The sequence below is a fragment of the Ixodes scapularis genome, unplaced genomic scaffold (assembly GCF_016920785.2).
Source record: "Ixodes scapularis isolate PalLabHiFi unplaced genomic scaffold, ASM1692078v2 PGA_scaffold1__304_contigs__length_218370807, whole genome shotgun sequence".
In the NCBI taxonomy this organism is placed as follows: domain Eukaryota; kingdom Metazoa; phylum Arthropoda; class Arachnida; order Ixodida; family Ixodidae; genus Ixodes; species Ixodes scapularis.
Genome location: NW_024609846.1, coordinates 152,190,190 through 152,216,170, shown reverse-complemented (window position 1 = coordinate 152,216,170; position 25,981 = coordinate 152,190,190). Strand labels below are relative to the sequence as shown.

General features: G+C 46.8%; 1 protein-coding gene across 1 annotated transcript; it reads left to right on the top strand.

Annotated features, from left to right (window-relative positions):
- The first annotated feature begins 368 nt into the window (after nucleotides 1–368).
- On the top strand, nucleotides 369–5,273 carry LOC115333043. The gene is made up of 4 exons (XM_040215380.1): nucleotides 369–438; nucleotides 1,582–1,597; nucleotides 2,355–2,383; nucleotides 5,110–5,273. Exons 1-4 carry the CDS (start codon nucleotides 369–371, stop codon nucleotides 5,271–5,273), a joined length of 279 nt encoding a protein of 92 aa, XP_040071314.1.
- The last annotated feature ends 20,708 nt before the right edge of the window (nucleotides 5,274–25,981 follow it).

The following is a 25,981-nucleotide window of genomic DNA, read 5'->3' as shown; positions in this document are numbered from 1 at the left end:
AGGTGGGAAACAGACGTACGCTCTATTCTACTTTTTTGAACATTTGCCAAACAGTCGAAGCTAAGTGCCGTGCAGTGAGCCTATTACAGTGTCAAAGTCTGCCCTCAACTGGGACGGGAAATGGACGGAATAGAAAACAAATCATCTTCATCGTGTGTCACACAGTTTGTCGCTGCGTCCCCACTTCCCGTAGACATTACCGGACGTTCTGAATTCGAGTTAGACAAATTATCTGCAAATTTGTTGTCGTCCCACTCAGGATGACCCAGAGCGGAGATTGCGTGATAGAGCAACCGTATAAAGCACCGCTTGTCACCCTATTCAGATGTGTCCTTTTTATCAGCAGCATAACGACAAGCTGGAGCAATATGGCAGCTAAGTTTGCGTACGCAACCAAGGCGGCGTTTCTGCTAGTCCTTTGCCTCGCCGTGGCGTGCAGTGAGTAGATACTTCTTCTTGTATTCGGTGCACATTCCTTAGAGTTAGCGACCAATAAGATTGCCGCATCAACCGGTAAGATCCCCGAAGAAAAGGCCCCTATAAACCAAGAAGTGTGATCATAATATGCCGCGCCTCTTTCCGTCATCATATTCGTGGTCACCTCCACCAGTGACAGGCAGTGGTGGAGCGTGCTAAAACAGGGAGAGGGTCATGATGAATCACTCTTATATGAGGCTTTTGGCGTGAGCTGAGACTGCGTAGAATGTACCAGACGACGGCGCGGCCGAGTTCCACGTCTGTTGTGGCTTCTTATTTTGCGTTTTTGTTCCCTCTACGCTCGTACGTGGAAAATCGCCGAGGAGCTTTGGTGATTTTATTCTATCTGTCTGCGATCGGCTAATTATCATGCATTGTATTTTATGGCCATTTAGGTACACTCTAAAGAAAACAAGGAAAAGGAATTTTTTCTATTAATAAGAAAAAACTGCTTGAGTTCTTTGTGCGAGTCGCGTTTCGTTGTTTGTCACTGCACCGTAACTAGGCCTTAGAGTAAATGACTATACTAGGCCCTAACCTACTACCGAACAAATAACAAAATAAGGACACGCTCGTCAACAAGTAGGGAATTTCTTCAACGAACTGTTGTCAGCAATTTTCTTCGACACCATTGCCTCAATATTGGCAGATATACCAAAGACGCATAAAATATGGCCGGCAGCCAAAACGGCATGAGTATATCATGTTAAATGCTAACACCTGACTACATGAGTAACGACAGTCAACACGCACGAGAAATCGCATGTCGGCGCGAGGAGAAAACTGTATGCAAATAATCGCTGAAATTAGTCCCCTAAAATTTGCTCAGTCATGCAGTCTCCTTTGATAGGGAGTTTAGCAAGTGGTTTTTGGAGAACACGGTTTCAAAATCAAGCACGGCTAAGCTGCTCCATTTCGTGAAGACGTGTTTTAAATCTAAAGCGTTTTAGGGAATCGCAAGAGCAGCGCAACCGTTTAAACAATGATGATGATTGCGTTTGACCGGCAGCGTCGTACCGTAGTAAATATTTCAAACGTTCTGCAGCGTGGAAATATGTGACTCGGTTTTCACAGCGTACACAGTTGTAAGATAGACGGCCGAAGAAACATTAAACGAGAGGTATTTCAAGAGCTCTGAAGCTAGATAAAGTAAAATGTGTCCGAAAGACCAGAAACGTAGGTTTTCTTTTCTCTATACTCTAGAACTTGAAGAATAGTTCACGCCGTATATCATTGGAATTCGTCTTTTCGCAGTCTCCACAGCGGCTCGCTAGCCCGGACCACAAAAATTTAACCCCACGCGTAGTTTACAGCATTCCCGATCGCTTGCCATTGTGGGTAGTCTTCGAAATCATTTGGTTCGACATCTCAGACGAAGTAGATGTAACAGGCTGGCAAATGACCTTTCGCTGTGGTAAGCCTAACTCTCGACTGGGCAGGCGGAGTCGGCCGGCTCTTGCATTTTTCCGGAGTCGTCAATGGTGTTGGTTGCGTTGCTGTGACGACTCCAGCAGCTGCAGTGTTAGAGACTAACGACAAACGCCTCTCGGAATCTCCAACGACTCGCGCGTGAGCATTAATGTCGGCGATGCGTTCAAGGATGACACATATGTGTGGAAAGGACTCACTAAAACTCTCTATTAAAGGTGTGCACGTGTAGAGAACACAAGGTGCTCCTTTCATTTAGGAACTCTGACGAAATGGCGTCCTAAACACCTCCTCCCGCTAAAATGTGGCGACTAACAAATATAGGCACGTGGCGTACAAGCTACATAGTATACATATATGCATTATCTACGCCTTCGGTGATTACCAATACGAAACAACCGAATGGTTCACTTTTCTATCTCGATTTCAGATGCTAAGCTGCGTGACAGTGCTCAACACACGTGCGCCTATCCCCAAGGTACGTGACTCTGTTCTTCTTCAACTCCGGTATTATGGTACTGTGCCGCAATTCTGCTTGCGTAGAACAAGCAGGGTGGTTTACAGGGTGATTCAAGGAGAGGCCAGGCTCCTTAAATCGACCGTAAAATTCGGTTTCTTAACCTATCGCGCTACGACTCTGTGCAGCGTTGCCCACAGATGGTGCATTTTTTTTTGTAAAATTTGCAAAGAGCGAAGTTATTTGAGGAAAAAGTAACAAAAAAAAGGCTTATCTCCTATGGAAACGCAGTGACACCACCGGTCTTCAAACAACACGGCGCCGTTTCGCACTGGAGACAAGAGATGGCGCAACGAACGCCGCCAACGAACATACGGCGCCGAGTGCCGGCGTCTTTAGCAGCCGATCTTTTTGACTCAAAAGCGGCGCGCGTTCCGTAGGCGGCGACAGTCGCAGAAACAAAAACAGGCGCGGTAACAACAAGGAACTGCACTTCCTTGTCTACTAAAGACGCCGGCTCTCGGCGTCGTATGCTCATTCGTTGGCGGCAGTTGGCGTCGCGACCGCCTGCGCCATCTTTTGTCTCCCGTGAGAAACGGCGCCGTGTTGTTTGAAGACCAGTGGCTTCGCTGAGTTTCCATATGAGCTAAGCCTTTTTCTTTCTTTACTCTTTCCCCAAATAAATTCGCTCTTGGCAAATTTTACAAAAAAAAAAAAGAAAAAAAAATTCCACCATCTGTGGGCAACGCTGCACAAAGCCGTAGCGCGATAGGTTAAGAAACCGAATTTTGCGGTCGATTTAATATGCCTGGCGTCTCATTGAATCACCCTGTATATTGGAACTTTTACTTGGAGCACTAGTCCTACATTCCATTACACAACTAGTGTTATTCTCACCATTCGCCTCCGCTTGAAGGGGTTCTCATATCGCCCCGAAATGTAGGTATTTTACTACCCAGTGATGACAGGTGTGTCACAAATTAAGCTTCCCCTCTAAAGACCAAAACCCTCAAATATCGAGATTTATCTAAGCGATTCGAAAACACGCGTTTCTTTTAAACCTTTTTTTATTACTGTAGTCTATTTATCTGCGAATCTGGATAGCGACAATGCGCATCTCGAAGAAGGCACCGAACGGCGCAAAAATTAATCTGCAAAGCTTGTCATAAAGTTTTGGTTACCCGCACAATACAGCGGATGAATCCGGGCGGAAGTTCCTCCGCCTTTTCTGTCAACACATTGTGAAAGTCTGTTGGGCCTAGCGATACAGAGCTTGCACTGATGTCACGGCACCTGGCATTGTGGTGGCTTGCTGCTCGGAGTTTACATATTGCAGCATACGTCTTGCACCACAGAATTTGTTATAAAGCGAAAACATTAACTGTTTTAAGAAGTGAAGCCGTCGTTGTCTGTAGCCGTTGTCTGTAACCGTCGGTAGCAGAAAATTGACACACGAAATTTTCCTTTCCCAAAAAAAGAAGAAATGAAGGCACCGCAACTCAGATGTTTTGCTACGGAAGCTGTAGTGAAGCCGTCGGTTCGCTGCGCCTGTGCACTGGGGCAGCGTCATGTCACCGCCGGAGCGCCGTGTGCAAAAGGAAGACGTGGCGCGCTGATTGTAAGAATGCGCTGCCGTGTAGGAATGCTTTGGCATTCCTACACGTAAGCAGTCTTGGGTGTCTCTGAAGAATTTTTTATTCTAGGAAATTACAGGTAGAACTGACCACCTGCATGGTGCAATGATGTCACGTAAAAACCGTGTAAACAATCTGCTTTATTTTTTGCCTGTAGAGTGCAAGGCCCCAAGTTGCAGTTTGAGTGCGACTAGATTTCTGTTTATTTTTCGTCGTTCTGCTCAACTGTCTTAAGCTACTTCGCGACTACTAGGCCTAGAGGTGGGGGGATTAAATCCAGGAATTTCATGGGATCAATCCCCACCCCCGCCCCATTCAATCTGGGTGAGCACCGTGTACCGGCGTGCCGTCGTGTATCCCTACGTCGCTATGCACGTTACAGACCCCAGGCTTGTAGTGGTACTGCACTGGAAAAAATTTCTAACCTACAGCACGACACTAGACACCCATTGAGACTTACTAAATTCTGGCTGTCTAAACACACTCACATAACACAATTACAACTTTGTTCTCTGAACGATAAATGTATGCGAACAGAACATTAATGCGTATATACGTTTTTTGTTTCTTCAAATGAACAAAATTTAATGCAGCCACGCTATAATTACTAGTCTGGCCAGCGTGGAAGGAAAATTTTAAAATTTCTTGTGCACTATTGTTTAGCACAAATAAAGCAAACAAACACAAACTTGATTTTTGCCTCCTAGCATAGCCAGCTACATTACTTCTCCGAACCGACTTTCCGACGCCAAGTACAGGGCAGGTGTACGCGCGAGAATTATTCATTTGTTTACTCGTTCCTGACTTGATTCTAAATTGTTGCCGTGTATTTAGGTAACTCCGGGCCACTGACGCCACGCATCGCCACGCGCAAAAACTGGCGCCGCTCAGAGTTCATTACGCCGAACCGTTTCCTGATGAACCGGTATTCGCCACTTGAGATCGTGCTGTCGTTCCGACTTTAATTTTGCTGCGGGTCCCAAAAAAAAAATAAATACCGGTTTCGTCCAGGCTTTCAGTTTGGGTTCGTGTTAGCTTCCTCACCGCCTTTTTTTGTTTTTGTACCCAACACTTGAAGCATAAGTTATCCTTTCTTTGCTTTACTACCCACAGCTTGCACCAATCCTGGCAACCCGGACCCAGGCCACACAGTGACGACCACGGCCCGCTACAACCCGGCCACGGGCCGGTGCGTGACCACCCCGTCGATGACCGGACCCCACGACTGCCAGAGGTTCGCCACTCTGGCAGACTGTCAGCGGGAGTGCGGACAGTAATGGCGGAGTCTTCAAGAACTGCCGAAGACGCCCTTCGGTTATGGAATAAATACACCGACTCTCAATCCACGAGCGTCGTCGATATTATTTTTCCGTCTTGATGACACAGGATGGCGAGCGCGCGTTCACAGATGCATTCAAAAAAGCAGCAAAAAAAAAAAAAAAAAATTACCGGCGATTTTTTAAATGTTATTAATTTTAATGATGGAATGTTGTGTATAAGAAGGCAATAAAATGAATTTTGATACGAGATAATTTAGGATTTTATCGATCGAATATTGTTTAGTCAGACAAAAAACAAAACTAGTACACGAGGGTAGAAAAAGAAACGCCTGCTCATCGGTGGGAAAAGGTGAAATTACAGCTAATTATTTCTTGCCTCGTTTCCCTCGAAAGCTCTCCGCCTTTTCACTGTGTTGCATATCCGCGGAGCCCATACCCGAACCCAGCTCAGCCATAGGACACAAGCACTGGGTCACTTGGACGTATGCACTCTCAACACTCAATCCGACTACCTTTAGCTAAATTACCCAAGCACCAAGGATTACGCTACGAGTGTAGTTTCACGCTTTGCACGTGCTAGTGCCTGCAGCACTAACTGTTCTTAGGCAAAGGTCAAAACAAATATCATCTTGCACGCACATTCGTCAACGCCTTATTTCAGTCATTTAGTTCTAATCTTTCATACGGGGAAGGCGCGTGCATGCGGCGCGTAGTCTTACATTCCCGGCATTCTCCTTGATGCTTGGATAATTGAGCAGTAGGTCAAGGACTGCTGTGAGGGCGCTTATCATCACTTGCGGATGACGAGTTCCGTGGTGTTCTTAAAGAAGTACAGTGGAAACTTGAAGTCATCACGTCCGGTGGCCAATCATATCGCGATCACGTGATTTATCATTTGGCTTTTGAGCTGAGGATTAAAGGGGCGGTGCAACGATATTCAACTGGAATGGTTTCCACTTTACACGAGCTTACTGGCACTGTGCGACTCAAGGATACTCGCACGGAACGTCACTGACCAAGACACTTCTTTGTTGCTGTATAAATTAAGGCCCATAGCGAGCGTTTTAAATAAAATAATAATAGTAAACAGTTTGTTTTTTATTTTTTATTACAGGTAATGATGGGGCTAGAATAAAAGTCGCGGTAGACGGCTTGACAAGCTCTCGACCTCGGTGACATTCTGTAGCAATCATAGGACGCATTTAAGTAAGACACCAAGATATTCAATCACAGAGCAAGCACATTCAACCGATATCAGCTACCCAGTCAATTTTCAAAGGAATATAAAATTACCAGATCTGCGTTCACATAATTAATACAAATACATGCACATGAGGAGGGATCACCAGATTAACACTTAACCGAGACCATATAGCTACAACATACAAATACTTATAGAACCAAATATCAGTTAACTATGTGAGAGCTATACATGGCAGTACGTAATTCATTCAAACTCAATATATCTATGTCAATATTGTAAACTAATGAGTAAATTGAGAAGTCTTGGGACTCGGTAGGCTAACGTTTCTTTGCCGACATCCAATCGACAGGCTGGTATTGGCCAGTTATCGGGGTTACGAGTTTGATACGTCACACCACGTTCTTGCAAATTTGACAATTTCACCAAGGAGTAGGTGTTATGTTGCAGTTTCCTTTAAGACATGTGGATAGTTTATAGCTAAATGTTTTATTGACACTAAGAATATTATAAATTTTGAACAAGTTTTAGTATGCGACAAATATGGTGCTTTTGCAATTGTTCTTAGCATTCTTTTTGAATTAAGCGTACTCTCCAAATTTGTTATTGTAGTTTTATTCCAGACTAAGGAACAGTAATTTAAATAAGAATAAAATAACAATTTATCTAAGAAGAGTCCAATTGATGCTGGAAGTATATACCGGTGCCGGCATATTAATCCTACAACCTTAGATAGCTTTTTATTTAGATATTCAATATGAGGGTCTTGGGTCATATTATGAAACAACACTACGCCAAGTGTGTTAAAATCATCTACCATGTTGATGTCAACTGAGTTTAATCTAATTCTACATATTGAAGGAAGAGTTTTAGGTTTTGTTCGGAATACAATGGCTTTAGTTTTGCTAGTATTTATTTGAAAGCGTTCCTGTCCGTTCATGATGTTATTTTATCTAATACTAAACTAATTTTTGACACGGGCTGTACCACATTATAAGAAGCATAAAGAAGTGTTGTATCATCTGCATACAATATATATTTAATAGATTTCTGAATATTTACTATATCACTTACATAGACGTTAACAAGAAATGGGCCTAAAACACTTCCTTGTAGTACCCCTGAGAAAATTGGTTTTATATTGGACCAAAAGTTATTGCAACACATATATTTTTTTCTTTCAGATTTTTGAGATAGGACCGAAGTAGATGCAAGGCTTGCCGACGAACACTATAATATTCTAGTTTTTGTAATAATAATTCGTGGTTTAAATAATCGAAAGCTTTAGTAAAATCAATATAAACGCCCAAAACAAGTTTGTTATCCTCTAAATTGCGCAAGATAACTTCTTTTTCTTCTAGTAAGACAAGTTCCGTAGAACGATGTTTTTTTAAATCCAAACTGCTACCATGTAATGAGTTGATACTTGTCGAAGAATTTGGACAGTCTTACATGAATACGTTTTTCAAGCCCTTTTGAAAACACGGGAAGTATTGAAACATGTCTATAGACCGACACGCGGGCTTGACGTCACGGTGCTGCGGCGGCGCTGCGATCGCGCCGAAGCCGGGGGGTGTGGGCAAAAGCGCGCACGTTTTGCATGGGCGTCATGGCATTTCAGCATGCCGCGAAGCTGTGTTGCTATTAATTGCACCGAAATGTACAAGAAAAGAAGCGGAGTGAGTTTCCACAAGTTCCCGGCAGACTCTGAAAGACATAGAAGGTGGATAATATCCGTGGATCGAAAAAAATGGTCACCTCGCGCGAACGACCGTTAGTGCGTCAAACACTTTCTTGAAGGCAAGTACGGCTTCCATTTTAATCTCCGTCCCGAGGCTTGGTTATGTGCAGGGAAACCGTTGTCTGATCGAGACCACCCGGATTTTGTTCTCATGGTGTTCGCGCACAAAGCACCGGCCAAGGGCTGGTCGGAGGCTCGCTACGACCGTGCTATCGAGCAGAAGGGGATCGGCGACAGAACGGCAGTTTTGTAGGCGTTACCGAAAAAAAGTAACGAAATACGTCACTCGTTACTTGCAAATAAAAGGTACGCGTTACTCAGCTACGTTACCTAAAAATAAAAGGAACGTGTTACCGCTACCTATAAAAAGTAATGCAGGTTACTTCTGCGTTACTTTTTAAAATTATAATTTAACACATTTTATGGTTTTGACGATACAGGTCATATATCAAGAAACATTATGTACATGCAGAAACTGAACATAATTACTTTATCTCTTTTTACGGTTTCACCTAAATACTTACGAGAAAAAAACGCAAAGAAAAACATGGCTTGACGCCTAAAACACGGAAAACATTTAAGTGTAATTTCTTTAAGACTTGGGAAGTAGTAACGACTAACGTAGCTACGTTACTTGAAAGAGTAACATAAGTACTTTACCCGTTACTGTGTCGAAAACGTAACGAGTAGGTTACTACGTTACTGAAAAAAGTAACGCGTTACCAACAACGCCGTTACTTGTAACCTGTTACGGCCAAGACTGCAGAACGGACAAACCGTTACTGCTTGTCATGCCTTGTGGTCATGAGGGTAAGAAAAATATCATACCTTGACTTGAAGACGCTGTGTGCATTTAATCAATTAATGAATACACACACTTCCGCAGACCCAGAGTCTGCTGATCCCGCCGGCAGTGCGGAAACCGACTCGAAGTAATCGTAGACCTCGAGTGACTTGTACGCCTGCAGCGTGTCGACCGTGAACTGGCTTGTCGAAAAAAACTAAATGTACGACGACGTGAGCCGTCGACTTCCTTGGCAGCAACTTTACGTCGGAAGTCCAGCAGGCCTTGTTTACGGCGTACGGATCCTCGAAAGCAACGCCGTCCACGTGCAGTTTGTTTCGCTACCGCTGCCGTTCAGGCTCGGGTAGTGAGCTCAAATAGTCGGGCAAAGCACACGATAGGTTGTCAGGAAATACGACGAAGAAATAAAGCTGAAAGCATCCCTACAACGTCACCAGCGAGAGCACGCCACACAACGCAATGGCGAAAACAAGGAGAGCCTGACCACCACGTTTGTTTCGATACCGCTGCCGTTCAGGCTCGGGCCACGAACTAAAATAGTTGGCCATAGCATACGACATACCTTGTGAGGAAATACAACGCACAAATAAAGATACAAACGTCCCTACAACGTCAACAACGAGCGCACGCTTTAGAACGCAATGGCGAAAACACCGAGAGCCGGGCTGCTTTTGCCCACATAGCTACCGCGCATATGCGGCCTTCCGGCAGTGTTGGTAAACAGAGCCGCTCCGCGTGTCGGTCTATAGTTATTAATGTCATTCTTATCACCTTTCTTACGCACTACAGAAATTTTGGCAATCTGCATTCTCATTCAATCCCTCCTTCGCAAAACTTGATGACTTATCTGGGCGATCGCAGTACCGTCGAGTTTCGATATTCGAACGCCGCTCATAGATTGAACCCGAGCATTGCGTGGGCACTCGATTTGGGTTCGTGATAATCGATAGCTCGACAAGCATTCGTGTAGTGGTTCGAGTCCAATCGCTAAAATGACAATAGTGAACCATAACAATGTCCAGTACTCAGCGCGTGTCGTGTGCCTTGCCAATTTCTGCGCGTGGGAATGATCAACTTTGGCGGCATACAATGGGCTCCCGATCACGTGGCGGCTTGTTGTGGCTGCGAGTTAAGGGTATGAGCGCTGCTCGTTTTTCTTCAATTTTGATCTGCGACTGCCATAGCGTGTGGTAAAAAATTAACGGGTATTTTACAGGTCATTATAGGACAGGGATCGGTTCTAAATGTTATTTGCGCTAAGTGCAAAAGTCGTTGCATCGCCCCTTTAAAGTAACACTACAACGAAATTTTAGCGCCTTTTTTATTGTCTGAATGTCAATCACGTTCTGGCCACACCACGGAGACAGCATTCTTTTTTTACCGAAAAGACACACAAACATAATTTATAATGAATAAACCGAATGTTGTAATATCGCACTGACCTTAAAAGCACATAGAGTTTTAATAATGTACTCTAGAGGTTCAACTGGCGCTAGTGTGCTGTGGCAGACTGAAGAAGGCAGAAACTAGTCAATAATTGACTTCCGGTAATGCACTTGTACCGGAAAAAGCGTGTGCATTTTCTTTCTGCGCTTAAATATAAATATCACAAAGAATTAGATTGAAACATTTCTCTGTAACGTTGACAAAATAATTGGTCAGTTATGGCGTTTTTAATATAAAATTCATGGCATAAAAAACGGTGTTAAAACCGCTTCGTACGTGTATTTATGTGCACTGTCGGACACTGTTAGCGCGAACACGTCGTCGACGCTTTCCCTCATGGGGGATATACGTGCAAAACGAACGAAAGACAACTGGAAAACCAAGAGACACGGCAGGAACTACGCAGTAACACTGGATCAGTAACTCCTTGTGCATGCAGACGATCGAAATAAATTAAAGGCCACGTAAAATATTCCGATTTGCAGGAGATAAGTGCTGCCTTTTTTTTTCTGCTCGAGATGATGTGCGAAAAGGCTTCGTTGAAAACAGATTCCGCAGGCTCGAAATCTTTTGAAAATAGGGAGGGCGAGAGAACAGATGCCAGATAAAAGGTGCGAGCAATATGAAACAAAAAAAAGAGACCCACCTTCCATAGCCCACATACTTTATCCTTTACGTTTGGATGTTTTTAACCGCTTGTAATGATGCACGACGGGGTCAGTTTTATATAGTGACAGAACGCTCACATAAGCGTTATAAAAGCGCCACTGGAATGCTGGCAAGCCTTGAACACATTCTACATTCCTTTTGGTTGTTATTTTGTTTAGAGTCGTCGCTCTGTTTCACATACCTGCTATGAAACAGACGTTTGGCATTTCAGAGAAAACCCCGAGACTGGGGGGGAATGGACAGCACATCACAAAGTCTCAAGTGAGACTTTGTGTTGTGTTGTCCTTTTTCCCCTCCAGTCTCGGGCTTTTGTCTAAAATGTTAAACCTTCACCAGCTTGTTTTCGCCCTAACTTTTTGCTAGACGTTTGGGCCTGAAATATAGCATACTGTACAATCGCGTTCACTGAAAAAAAAAATTTGTAACTAAAGCAATTACTGTTTTTACAATGTTAATAAGAGTGCGTACAATTAGGTACCACCCGAATAACAAAAGTTATCTACGTTATTTTCCGGCGAAAACACAAAATGCACGCGCGTTTTCAGATGAGAATGCACAGGACCACCGCAAAGGTAGACTGGTTGCTGTCTGCTTCAATTTGCATCATGGAAGTCGTATAGACACTAGCGCCTGTTGAATCTACAGCGTATATTATTATAGGAAGTTTTCAGAGGTCGTTTTCGTCGTCCCGCAACGCTCTCGGCTACCCGTTAGGTTACCCGTAACTCTACAGTGAAGGCCATCAACGCGCAGGCGCAGTAGCGACTTCTTCGTTGCAGAGGGCCTTGTTGCAGATTGGAAAGAATTTGAAGCTCACGAGAAACGAGAAGAAAGAAGAAGGCTCGAGGCACGAGCGGAACGAGGCGAACGACAGAAGCCGATCGAGACACTTCTCTGTAATTATGTATATTCGATTGATTTATTAGTGTAAATACAGTTTGTGTTTTGTTTTTACGCTTATTGCCTGATTTAAATACGACGCCCACACGACCTCTTCAATTCTGAGACATTATGGTGCCGAAACCCGGGAACGAGAACGATTGAGGTGAGCGGATTTTCCACCTTTGTGGAACACCTGCCTGGAACGCTGTTTCCGAGAGCTGTGTAAGAGATCGTCAAACATGGAACGTCTCAAGGCAAAACGTGGAGTGAAGCGGTCGCAAAACACGAAAATTATCCACGAGGCGACAGCGGGGATGGAGACAGCGGACCTGGCATCGCTGACTGCCTGGCTAGAAAGGCTGAAGGCCAATAACAGGGCTCTTCAAGAGTTGAACGTGGAGATAGAAGATCATATATCGGAACAAGACCTCGTCGCAGAAAACACTACGGTCACGGAGTAAGACGACGAGGCCATCCGAATGATGGCGCTGTTGGACTGCAAGGCAGACGCACTGAGACGTAAAGAACAACAGGCACAGGCCACCCAGATGACCACATCCGCGACAACATCTGCGACTGCCACTACAGACCTGGAAAGAAATCGCAGCAACGTGACTAGCGGCGTGAAGCTTCCCAAGTTTCGACTTCAAACTTTCAACGGAGGGTCAGCGCGTGGCAGAGCTTCTGGGAGCAGTTCGGTCGTGCTATCCACGAAAACGATAGCATTCCACGATCGGACAAGTTTCAGTACCTGCGCAACCATGTCACCGGACCAGCGGCGGCGGCCATCGCTGGGCTACAGGCAACTGAGGCCTGCTACGACGATGTTATTGAAATCCTGACACTGCGCTTCGGTGATAAACGAAGGATCGAGCAAAATCATCTGGCGAAGCTCCGAGCACTGCCTCCTGTTGCCTCCGCGAAAGACACGAAAGGCCTCCGAAAGATGTACCATCACGTCCAGACGAACATCCGAGGTCTGAAAGGGCTCGGCGTGGGATCGGCAACGTACTGCACGATGATGTCCGATATCCTCCTCAAGGCCTTGCCGAGCGAAGTCGTCGTAAATTATCACCGGCAGCAGGCAAGCAGTACTGCCTACAGGTCGACGGGAGAAACGCAAAACAGTCCGACTTCACTGACTTCACCGGCGGTGCAGGACACAAGACACTCTGTCGACGGACCACTTTCCACCCGGAGCGCTTCAAGGCCGCCCTCTTTCGCCGATGTCGAAGATGAGCTCGCCGATATTCTAAGCTTCCTTCGGATCGAAGTTGAGAGTAGGGAGAGAGCCGGAGTAGTAGAAGAACGGCAAGAGACGCAGAAGAAAAGGACTGAAAGACCCAGAATGCCAGCAGCCTCTGTGCTACATGCAAATATCACAAGCCCCTGCTTCTTTTGCCGGTCCACAAAGCACGCAACAGAAGTATGTACTGGCGACCTCACGTTAGAGGTGAAGAAAAGGAGGCTGGCGGAAGAAAACCGCTGCTTCAGGTGCACAATCGGAGGGCACCGGGCGAGGGAGTGTCGGCGGAAGGCGACATGCGCGTCGTGCTCCGGTCGACATGCCACATCCATGTGCGACCCGAACTGGAAACCTAACGTGAAGAAATCGGATAGAGGTGCCCTGCGACAAGCGTCCAGAACGCAATCTCCGACAGTGCTGACGTCCCATTGGATTCCGAAGTGCTTCTTCAAACGTTCCGAGCCTGGGCTGAGGAAGGAAACCAAAGACTTTACGTGCGAGCCATTATCGATGGAGGTAGCCAACGGACGTTCATTCGTGAGGATCTTTCTCGCAAACTCGGCCTCAAGGTTCTGGGATATGTTAGCCTCCGGCTAAGTACGTTCGGCCACTCCACGTCAAGACCGCAATGTCGGAGACTAGTACAAGTACGGTTGCACAGCCAATACGGCCAAGAAGAGTGCGTCATCGAGGCTGTCGAGGTACCCTTCATCTGTAAGGACGTTGTGCAGGTACCCGTTGACCCCGAATTTGTTCGCCGTATGATGAAAAACGGTCGTCGTATTGCGGGCATGCTTCTCTCCCCTCTGGCCACTGCTGAAGAGGGCATTTCCCTTCTGGTCGGTTCAGACCAGTTGTGGCGAGTGAACGGTGACCAAGTGCTGCATTGCAAGGAAAATCAGAAGATGGTAGCTATAAGCACCATTTTTGGCTGGACCTTTCAACGCCCAGTGTCAAACCACAGCTCTCTCAAAGGCAGCGCCAGCAGCATGGTATGCGTGCTAAGAACGGAATGCTTCACGAACGAGGACGTCGGAGACATCCTGCGGCGTTTTTGGGAGCTAGAGAGCATCGGAATTTCTGACCAGCCCTCCAGCAAGATGGAAGAACAGAACGAACTGCTGAACGAGTTCAACCGAACTATACGGAAAGTGAATGGACGGTACGAAGTCGGTCTACCGTTCAGGGTCGGCGCGGGAGAACTGAAGGATAACCGCACGCTGGCATTGAAACGTCTTGAGAGTTTGAAGAAGAGATTGTCACGCGACGAGTCCTTCGCAAAAGATTACGACAACGTCATACGCAGCTACATCACCTCAGGACACGCAGAAAAAGTTTCAACAAGCCCATTTTGTGCCGAGTCGACAAACCCACGGATTTATTATATGCCCCATCAGCCCGTAATTCGGAAAGAATCCGAGACCACCAGGCTGAGAGTCGTCTTCGACGCTTCGTCTCATCTCCCAGGAGTTGCTTCACTCAATGAACAACTGGAAAAAGGGTCGAATTTGAACGCCGATCTGGTCAGAATCTTGGTGCGCTTCCGTCTACACCCAATCGCCTTAACAGCGGACGTAGAAAAGGCGTTTCTGCAGGTCAGCGTTCGACCTGAAGATCGAGACGTCCTACGCTTCCTGTGGTTTCAGAGAGATTCGTCGTCAGCAAGCTCTGAACGAACCGTTGAAGAGTGGAGGATGACGAGAGTGCCCTTTGGGACATCGGCCAGCCCCTTTCTACTAACCGCCACTCTTGCTCATCATCTGAGCAACGTCAATGGAGAATTGCGATCGACTGCGGAACTGCTTCAACGGGGATTCTACGTCGACGACCTCCTGATCGGAGCCCCCACTATTGAAGAAGCGGCGCGAATACAGGAACAAGCCAACCAGATTTTAGAAGATGCAGGAATGAGACTCCGAAAGTGGTCTACCAACGTGACAGAACTGCAAAGATCGTTCGATAAAGCTGCATCAACGTCTTCACTCTCTGAGCCGAGAGCTGTACTTGGACTTCTTTGGCGACGTGACGCTGACACGCTGGCCATTCTAGTGGAGAGAATCCTGAACTTCGTCACGTGCAGTAGGACGACGAAGCGCTATGTACTTCGTGCATCAGCTAGGGTTTTCGACCCGTTGGGACTCCTTGCTCAGTTCGTCATACGAATCAAGGTTTTGTTTCAACGAATCTGGGAACAAGGAATCGGTTGGGACGACGATCTAACGGACGACCTGCTGGTGCAATGGCGGCGATGGTGCGCAGAACTTCCACAATTAGTAGAGATAGTGATTCCTCGCTGCATCGTGAAGACGCCAAGAGAAGTCATATGTTCTCTCCAGCTACACGTCTTCTGCGACGCAAGTCCGGTGGCCTATGGCACTTGTGCCTACCCGAGGGCTGAAGGAGAAGATGGGAAGGTAGAGGTGAACTTGATATTCTCGAAATCACGTGTGGCGCCCATAAAGCGAATAACACTACCTCGACTAGAACTAATGGCTGCAGTGATTGGAAGACGGATGGGCCAGTATCCTGGAGAGATCATGAACATTCAAGATACCTTCTACTGGACAGATAGCGCTATCACACTTCACTGGATTCGCGGGCCAACAACTCAGTGAAGCCCTTTGTGGCAAATCGAGTGGCAGAGCTCCAATCTGGAGAGTCACCTTCTACATGGAAGCACTGCCCCGGTCAAGAAAATCCGGCAGATTTGATGACACGGGGAATATCTGCGGAAACTCTAAAAGCTATGCAATTGTGGTGGAAGGGTCCAAAGTGGCTTGGTAAAACCGAAGACGTATGGCCGAACCTCGTCATGGGCGACGACGTTCCAGTAGCAGTTATTGCAGAGGAAGGAAAGCTAGAACATCACGTATTGCAGACTGCAACAGAGGGGATTGCACCTCTATTGGAACTTGAACGGTATGGGGCACTAGAACGGATCCTCAGGATTACTGCATGGATTATGCGGTTTGTGTAGAACTGCCGAACGCGGCGAAACTGACGTGAGGGCCCGCTAGCGTCCGAAGAACTTGAACGAGCCGAGACTTGGTGGATCGCACGAACGCAACAGGAAGCTTTTACACAAGAAGTGAACGATCTAAAGACAGATAAGAAACTGGAAAGGCGATCCAGCATAGTCTCGCTCGCCCCCTTCATTGACACCAACGGATTGTTGCGAGTGGGGGGACGACTGCAACAATTAAACGAAACAATCGAGATCAAATACCCGCTTTTGCTACCTCCCGATCACCGCTTCACTGAGTTATTGGTAAGAGACTGCCATCGTCGAACACTGCACGGCGGACTTCAGGACACCTTAACCCAAGTCCGAGAGCGGTTCTGGATACCGCGAGCAAGACAGCTGGCCAAGAAGGTCATCAACAAATGTAATGGTTGTCGGTTGGCCCGACTCAAGCCGGCTAACGCTCCGACCGCACCTATGCCGCAGGATCGGCGAATCCTTTTTAGGTGGTCGGGATCGATTTTGCCGGTCCACTGATGGTAAAGACTGCAGCATCAGATGAAAAGTCGTACATTGCGCTTTTCACATGTACGGTAACAAGAGCCCTACACCTAGAGCTTGTCTCCAACCTATCGACAGAGGCGTTCATCATGGCCTTCCAGCGCTTTACTGCTCGACGGGGCTTACCCAGCGTTGTCTACTCAGACAATGCCCTCACCTTTAAGAGGGCAGCAAAGGACTTATGCGGCGTATAGAACGTGCTCAAGAACCGCCGCTTCCAGGACCACTGCTCACAGCATCGGATAAAGTGGAAGTTTATCGCTGAGAGAGCAGCCTGGTGGGGCGGGTTCTGGGAAAGGATGGTCCAGACAGTGAAGCGTAGTCTACGGAACATACTAGGAAGGAACAAGTTTAGTTTCGAAGAACTAACGACCATGCTCCAAGAGGTGGAAGCCGTCGTGAATTCTCGACCTTTGGCCCCTGTTCACGACGCTCCACACGAGCAGGAGGCTTTAACGCCTGCGCACTTCTTGTTGGGCAGGCGTCTGACGGCTTTCCCATCAGTCAACCTAGAAACTATACCAGGTTCTGCGAGAGGGGACATTACCAGACGTTGGCTACACAGGCAGCAACTACTGGACCGATTCTGGCGGAGATGGCGGAAGGAATACCTCCTTCAGCTCCGCTCCGCACACCGATCGCCCGAGACGGGGACAAACGACCTACAGAACGGGGACCTCGTTCTTGTTCACGAAGACAAGACCCCACGGCTCATGTGGAAAACGGGGAGGATCGAAACAGTTCAGCTGGGCAGAGACAACCACGTGCGTTCCTGTCTAGTGCGCCTACCGAGCGGGGTAACGCTTCGGCGCCCCGTGCAGCTCCTTTACCCCCTGGAACTGGCAAGTGAATGAACCAAGGCAACTCTCACGCGGAAAAAGAAAGAAAGAAGGGGGGGGGGGGAGGATGTTGCAGATTGGAAAGAATTTGAAGCTCACGAGAAACGAGAAGAAAGAAGAAGGCTCGAGGCACGAGCGGAACGAGGCGAACGACAGAAGCCGATCGAGACACTTCTCTGTAATGATGTATATTCGATTGATTTATTAGTGTAAATACAGTTTGTGTTTTGTTTTTACGCTTATTGCCTGATTTACATACGACGCCCACACGACCTCTTCAATTCTGAGACAGGCCTAGCGGAGGGGAAACTCGGTCTACAAAAACTCCCTAATTACTGAACGTAAAAAAGCAGCGCCGCTCCGCGGAAGTACGGCGGCAAGCTGCGTGCGCGCGAGCCCTATGGAATCAGGTTTCCGTTCCCTCCCGGCCCATTCAACTCCCGCGGGGAACGGGGAGGGGCAACTCAAACGGCCAGGTTGTAACGCGCTCGCGACCCCAAGTGGCGGAGCTCATAACCACGCGGCCCCCTAAGTAGCTTCAGCCGTGCTGGTCCAACCTAGAGTCACCAAATAAAGCTACGCTTTCAGAGCACCGAAACTCCCAAACTACGCGTCTGAAGGGCGTCCGGCGCCGCCATCTTGGGTCTACGCGCAGATGGAGGAGTGACTGTAGCCGAGCCAAGCCAAGCTGTATAGCCGTCGCCTGCGCCAGCTGCCGTAGCCGCAGCTGTGGCAGCGAATCAAGGTCGTGTTGTTCGTATCTCGACGTAAGAAGGAAAAAATGCATGCTGAGCGACGGACTTCAGCGTGCGCGCGCAGTAAACAGCAAAACAGCAGCAGGCAGCGGATCGCTGGACCCAAGATGGTAGTGTTGAAAAAACGCGATGATGATGATAGCGACTCACGTGACTGCCGCTGTCCAATAATGCCGTAGTGAACCACAATATTGTTGAATAGAGCGACTGTATTGTAGGCAATAGTGCCACTAAATAAGCTACGCTTCAGAGTAACGACACTTGGCCATATTGTGTCTTAAAATCATGGTTGCCAGTTATCTGAAGCTTTATCTGAAATCACAGGAAACGCCTTTCCGCCCTCCACAAATGTTTAAACAGTTCGTAACAGAGCAAAGCAATATTGCGTGACCTTCTTAACACCGAATCTAAATCTGAGGAAGTGGCACCTTTGAATCATGACGATCGGCAGTTGCGTCTGCTCTGCATACGAGCCAAAATGGCAGCGCCCACAACAATGCCGGGGAACGGAGTGCCGATACTCTAAGCGCAGCTCATTTAGTGACTCCAGTAGGCAAAATGCCAAAGAAAAGGAATGCGGTACTCTGAAAGCGTGGCATATTTAGTGACTCTAGTCCAATCGAAGTCACGTCTCCCATGATGCATCGCGCTTCCCGATGGCCGATCTTCAAGCGCTCGCTCGAATCGGTCCTTTGGAACGAAAAAGATAGCCATTCGTTTAATATACAATCGGTCGGTTGTCTTTCGTAGATAGATTTGATCATGTTTGACTTATTTCGGAACGTGAAGGGTATATATTAAGTTTAGGTACAACAAGGTACTGCGGTGGGCTAGTTGGTTCATACTTAGTGTTTGAACAGCGCAAAGACGACAGGAAGATAGAAGAGAAGAGGGCAGGACGAGCGCTGACTATCAACTGATGCTATTTATTCCGAAGAGGATGAAGTGCGCGAGACTCGAGAGTGCCAAAATGAACTTTTTTCATCAGACACACGCGCGGCAGCTTTTTGCACGGGAATGGCCTGTGCCAGCAGGCGTCACCTTTTCTTCAACCGAAAGCGCAACCAGAAAACAAAAGAAAGAAAAGAAAAGAAAAGAAAGGTAAAGAGAGAAAAAAAGAAAAGAAAAAAGAAAAAGGAGAAAAAGCACGTGCTATAGTTTGCTGACCCAGGCGTGGTAACCTTCGCCACCTGGAGACCATTGAGCGTGCGATTGCCGCCTTTCTTCTTTTAGGAGCCTTTGTGTAGATTCTGCGCATTGTGATGTCCAGCGGTCTTTGCCTGATGGTGACCAATGATCTTGGAAAGTGTCAACTAAACTAAGGCCTTTCCCGCACATGCCTAGGTTGCTCTTCAAGGAATTCTATTTCTTTGGCAAGCAAGGTTATTGATGGACAGGTACAGTGTCCCTTGAAAGCTTAGGAAGAAGTTGATAAAAAGCATTGCATGGTCCCGTTAAGGAGTAATCGTTTAAATGTATTTCGAAGACAATATAGGTTGTTATGTTGTTTGATGAACATAGTGTTTAATAATTATTTTACTAAATATTGAGAGAGAAATTGATGTGACGTAACGTCATGCTGTCACGTGACACAACGACTTGATTCTTTGACGTCACGTCATGAAACCATATCGCACGACTTCAACTTCGCCGCGAAAGTTGAAGCGCAATTTTTTTCTTTTTAAACTGCAAGCGTTTTGCAACCGAAGTGTTTTGCCAAATATTTTTGTTTCCTATTTGCTAAATTCTAAACGAACAAGCAATCGACAAGCCCTACAAGACGAAGAGTGCAATGCCACAAAATTAATTCGGGACTTTCTTGTCCTGTTGTTTTTTGTGATTATAATTTGCCAGGGGTCCTATCGACAGAGACGATTTTGTACAAATCCCGTTGAGCTAACGCCGAAGTGGGGAACTTAAAAAAAGAAAAAAATTGCAATACCACGTAACACAGACCCAGATTTTTCTGGACTGTTGCGACTTTTCATTAAACATCCCGAGTCCCGCATCGTCCTTGTCGTGACAGCTATATGTCCCGAATTTAGTCCAGACCATTCGTTTAAATATTTAATATGAGATCCAATGCAATGCCAGCAATGCGCGCCACGCTGCGAAGCACAAATCGCACGAAGCGATGCTGAGGTGGCTAGCGTTGGCTGCGAGAGGCTTTAGCCACTTCAGCATGCAAGCCATGGCAAGCCGGAAATCGGGGCGACACTGGTGCCAGGCAGCGTTCGTTATCATCATCATCGTTTTATATACCCCATTGTGTCTGCCCTCTCCTACGAGGTAGTTGGCTTTAGCGTGATAAACTGGCAGCTGAAAGTGACTGCCAATTGGCCGCCGCCTGGTGAACATTTCTGACCACTACACATGTGACCTTATAGTGTTACGTCTAAATTTTAACGAAGTACCGCACACAATTAATTGCTTATTGATCTTTAATTACAGTACCGAGGAGATGTTATGTTGAGATTGTTTTAAGTGCAAAATGTGGTTTTACGTCTAAAACTCGGGCAGCTTCGCAATGCCTCTCCTAGATGCCGTCAGCCGAGGTGGTGTATTTTGGCTAGATCCAACGTATCTCCTAGAAAACTGACCAGGTATGTCGAACTTTCATCTCGGGGGAAAAGGACGAGTAGGTCTAACGCACCTCCAAACACAGCTTTATTCTTAATCTCACTATCCTGTAGTTACCGTTAAAGAAATTGGTTTGTAATCATCCTCGTTATGTGAAGCAATGTAGCGTCTGCTGTTTAGACTATGTTTACTGATCTTCGGTTTAGAATGTTTATGCACATAGCTTGAAGGCTAACATCTGAACTGTTTGTACTACCGTGTCTGTTAGCTAATACCTGTCAACAACCGCATAATTGCATGTCCTGTTTATAACGTTTTTGTATCAATTGTACTATGCAAAGCGAAAATAAACAGTTGCCTGCTTAAAATAACTCTTGTGTGAATAAATTTATTGTTATTGTCGTAAGTCGTGCGCGCGTCACAATAAAGCGAATGCGCAACGAAGCGGACGCGAGAAGCCAGTAACAAAATGCCATGAGGCCGAAATTAAAAAAAAAAAAAAAAATAAAAGCGCAACATAAAAAGTGGTTAGTTCCTCCATCCGTTGTGTGAGGGCACTTTTACGAGTTTAAATAATTGTTTGAGGAACTTTCGCTCTTTTGAAATTATTTGATTGCCAATATAATTTAGATGGTGTGAATAATATATTATGAGTTTAGTTCTACAATGTACTTTTATTCACAGAAGGCCCTCGATCACGTGGTTTGCGACTTCCCGCTGATGCACGCTGATGCAAGGTACATTACCCAAAACACGCCAACAGGCAATCGTTACATCGCTGACATTCCACGTCTAATACTGTCGTTTCCAGGAGAGTAACGGCCTGAAGGAAGAAAAAATGCATTTATTTTATAGTTGAGGGTACATAACGAAGCGCAGCAGGCGTAGACTCTGTAGGCTGGGCGGGGGCCACAGTTTCTAGCTGCGATGACTGATAAATGAAACGCACCAGCTCTGCCAGCACCACGCTTCCTGCTACCCCCCCCCCCCCCCCCCCCTCAACCACGTGAAAGTCACGTGCCGTGGTCATGTTGGCCCGATAAGTGTGGAGGGTAAGGAGGAAAATGAGAAACAGGCGAGGCGTCAAGGGAGCATGGCTTGTGGAGGTTACGCGGCTGACGTCATGCCCTCTCCTACCCTTCTAACCTCCTTCCTTATTCCACAGTGAGCAAACTGTGTATGATAAACTATGGGTACCGCAAACCGGAGACGGCCATCTTAGCTCAGTGTATGGAGCGCTGCTGGCACCTCTCCGGAACTTCGCTGTTTCTAGCGACTTCGTTTGCTCGTTTGACAAAATTAGGGGTAAAAACGGCAATGCAATCTAAATGTTCCGCACGTTTAGACTGGGAGACGGAGTTACAGGCGGTATTCGCTGCCGTTAGAGCTCTATAAACTCAACATTAATAAATAACGCGCACGAACGACGTGCTCGAAAAACGAAACCAAAAGAAGATAAGGCGGCAGTGCGGTTTTTCTCCCTTCTGCCTGGAGAAGGAGAAAAACGGCTAGTTCCTCCCTCCGCACACAAGCGCTTGCGCGCTTAAGTGGGCCATCGATTTCACTGTACAAATGACTGTGCAATAAAGGATTTATTATTATTATTATTATTATTATTCTCATGTCCACTTGGGGGGCGTCAGTAGAAGGAAGACGCGCCGTTGCTACCTTTTTTCTCTATTTTTTTATAGAATGTGTGGGGCGGTCCACGACGACGTGAGCAGTTGCGGTTCGGACACGATAGCAGACGACAGATGCACATCCCGGCGAAACCGAAACCGAAACTACGCATTGACAGTCTCCTGCTCACGCAGTGCACCTAAACTGCTAGGGACGCTGCTATTTTGCGTATTGCCCATTTACTTAAGAGGGCGCGGTACCTCTATTTATTCGTCCGTTTCAGCCACCAGATGGCGCGCGGCTCGAAACGTGGTTGAACGCGCAACTTCTAGATGGCGCCAGTATCGAGGTGTGAAAAGGCCCGCGTTATCTGCTGCGTGAAATAGATCCCGAAATGTGCCGTGTTCTCCCGGCGGAGGAAGTTTCTCCCTCCCTCGCGCGCGCTTGGTATGTCTGCGGTCAGTCAGCTCAGTGTGCATAGCATCGGACGTCAGTGATAATACGCACGGTGGCCGAGTCCAGCCTCTGCGCTGTGTGATGCAGTGGGTGGCGCTCGTTTCTGTTCGGAGGTAGGAATAAAAATGCCGGTCCCCATTTTTACGACGCTCAATTCTATAGCTTGTTTTTCTTTTTTTTCTATCTCAAGTGACCTACAGTACCGCCTGTTCGAAATCGTCCTTTGCGGTGAGCGATTGAGAGTCAGGTTAGCATTTTATTTGGGTCAGCACTACACGTTCAATGGAGACCTCGGGCGGCGATGTAAATATGCATTGCTCCCCAAAGTGTGTCCAAGGTGCGCAATGACAATTGGAAAGGGTATTGAAGGCGCGCGACCGTCGGTTGGTAAAATACGTGCTTTAGATTCACTTATTCAGTCTAATCATTTTTGCCAACGTCTTCTATCTGTTTCGACAAATGACATGGTCGAGTCTATTGATAACCTTAGCTTGATTGGACGTACGGAGTGTCCGGGCTTTAAATAAATTTGCTTCGTTTATGTGAATGAATAACTGTTTTCTCTTTTCCGTGCTCGGTGCTATGCAAAAATCGCTGAGATGTTATGGTAGCTCAGTGTGGCGGCGTTTTGCACGCTGACTCGCTATTGCATTCGCTGTGCACAATATGTGTTCAGATGGAATGTGCCAAATCGTGTTTCCGATCGATATGATAGATTTACTTTGCTACAGTGTTAATTATATTTTCCTGATTTAAACTGGTTCGTCCCTGATCCGAGCCTAAGTTCAAATTCGAAGGGCAGACAGACTTAGCGTCGTAACAGCCGTAATGCGCAGAAAGAAATTAGTACCATGAAAGAAAAACAAAAGGATACGAGGTGGCTCAGTGTTATAGAAGTAATGAATGTGCAAAGAATGCCATCGTACGTGTTTTTTTGTTTTTTTAACTTTCCGCATTGCTGGGAAACGCTCAAGGTACCAGCAAAGACAGCGAGCTGGCGTGAAATTTCCATCGAGTGGAAAACGAGTGTCATTTTTATTTCATCATGCGCTTTCATTTTGATATGGCTCAAAATGGGCGCGAAATAGTAACAGGTAAGGCAACAAAATTTAGATGTTAGGTCTGGAGCACCGCCATACTCAGCCGTGTTGGGGCATCTCTCGCGAGTCAATACGGCAAAGGTATTGCGCGTCGAACTGTACGTCAGAGTTATCCATTTCAGCGAAACCTTGATTTCGCAAAACTATTGTGGCTCGAGTCGTGGCTTCCAGTACTTGGAAGCCACGAGCGAGAAATAAATGACAGTTGATTTTGAAGGACAATCGCGACGTGGAAACCCATAAAAGAGAGTTCCAATAAGACGAGAGCTTCCCCTTCTGTTCAAGTGCGTGGGTTAAGCGCGAAACACATGTACGACGAAACCGTCCGATCAGACGTCCGACCGCGCAATACGACGGGCGGAGGCGACGACGAAAACCTTCCGATCCGACGTGCGGACTGCCGGAATGACCTTGGGGGAAGAGGGTTTTCGTAGCATCGGAGAGCGTTGAAAACCCTCGCCTCCGCCCGTCGTATTGCGCGGTCGGACGTCGGATCGGACGGTTTCGTCGTACATGTGTTTCGCGCTTTAACGCTCTCAATCCTGCACCTGTGGTAACACTGCAGGCTCCTAAAATCGCTTTAAAAACGTTCCTGATCACAACAACTTTTTTTTTTTTTTTGTCGAGGCGCTATTTCATTTTTTTTTCTTTTTGTCTACCTTGATACCCATCAGCAGAAAAAACTACCATAAACTAAAAAAAAAAAAAAATAGTGGGCATACAACGACAACGCACCCACTGGGACCCGAGTCAAGGCAAGAACAACTAACTACTAAAAGGGGAAAAAAATCATGTTCGCATACACAGACAGAACGCCTCCATCGAAAGAAATGAATCATGCGCTTGTTCTGCCAGTCTCCCTGTGCGTCTGTCAAAAGCCACAAAGGAGGAAGACAATCAGCGCCTACACCACTCCCCTCCCCTCCCCCCCCCCCCCCCCCCCTAAAAAGAAGAAAAAAAAAAGGTTTCTTGGGCGCGCGCGCGGTCGCCCAAGCGATGACCTTGGAAGGGTATGCGATTGTAGCACGTTTGTCCCCCGGTTGTGCCCCTGTCTCAAATGCCACGGTCCGTTTCTCCCAAGTGCCCGTCTTATCTTCCCGAGTATCAACTCCGCAGTGATTCTGAATCATTCCGATGCTTTCCAACGTTGCAAAACTGTTAGACGAATATTTGCACAGAAGTATACACTGTTCGCAGAACTATCTACGGCGCTAAAATTCAAAAGCGCCGTGTTGGATTCGGGGGGATACGGTACATTCGTCACATGCGCACTCGTCACAGGACGATTGGTCACAGGACGATTCGTCGCACAGGAACATTCGTCACAGGATGACTCGTCACGCGGGCAACCGGTCTCACAAGAGTTTTTTCGTCCACAATGTAATGTTCTATTTGTTTTGGGTGGATAAAGTGGGTCACTTCTTATCTTGGCATGACTTTCGCTTCTCAAGGGTGAAGAATTTGCAAGAAACGTTTTAGATTCTGGTTCCGTCCCGAACGGTGAATGCGGAGGCTATATAAGAGCGACTATTTTTTAACTCATACTTCATTCAAAAAGTGAGAGGTGATCGCCGTAGAGAGGTGGAGCTCTGCTGCTTCACGAGGGGTTCTCGTACACATGCAGCAGAAAGAATGATGAGACTTCTTATTGGATTTGTCGCAAAAGAGGAGAATGCAAGGCAAAATAACAACTGATTTGGCTGCCACTCGTATTATTTCCCGTTCAAGCGAGCATACGCACGCGGGGGACCCAATTGAGATAAACCTGCTGAAGACTCGTGATATGATGAAAGGAAAAGCGGGTGAGTGCCTGAAACTTTTCTGCGTTGAATAATGTAAGAT

Coding starts and splice junctions, on each gene's coding strand:
- LOC115333043 (XM_040215380.1), top strand. CDS start 369: ATGGCAGCTAAGTTTGCGTACGCAACCAAGGCGGCGTTTCTGCTAGTC. Junction 2,384..5,109: donor CACGTGCGCCTATCCCCAAG/GTACGTGACTCT, acceptor TACTACCCACAG/CTTGCACCAATCCTGGCAAC.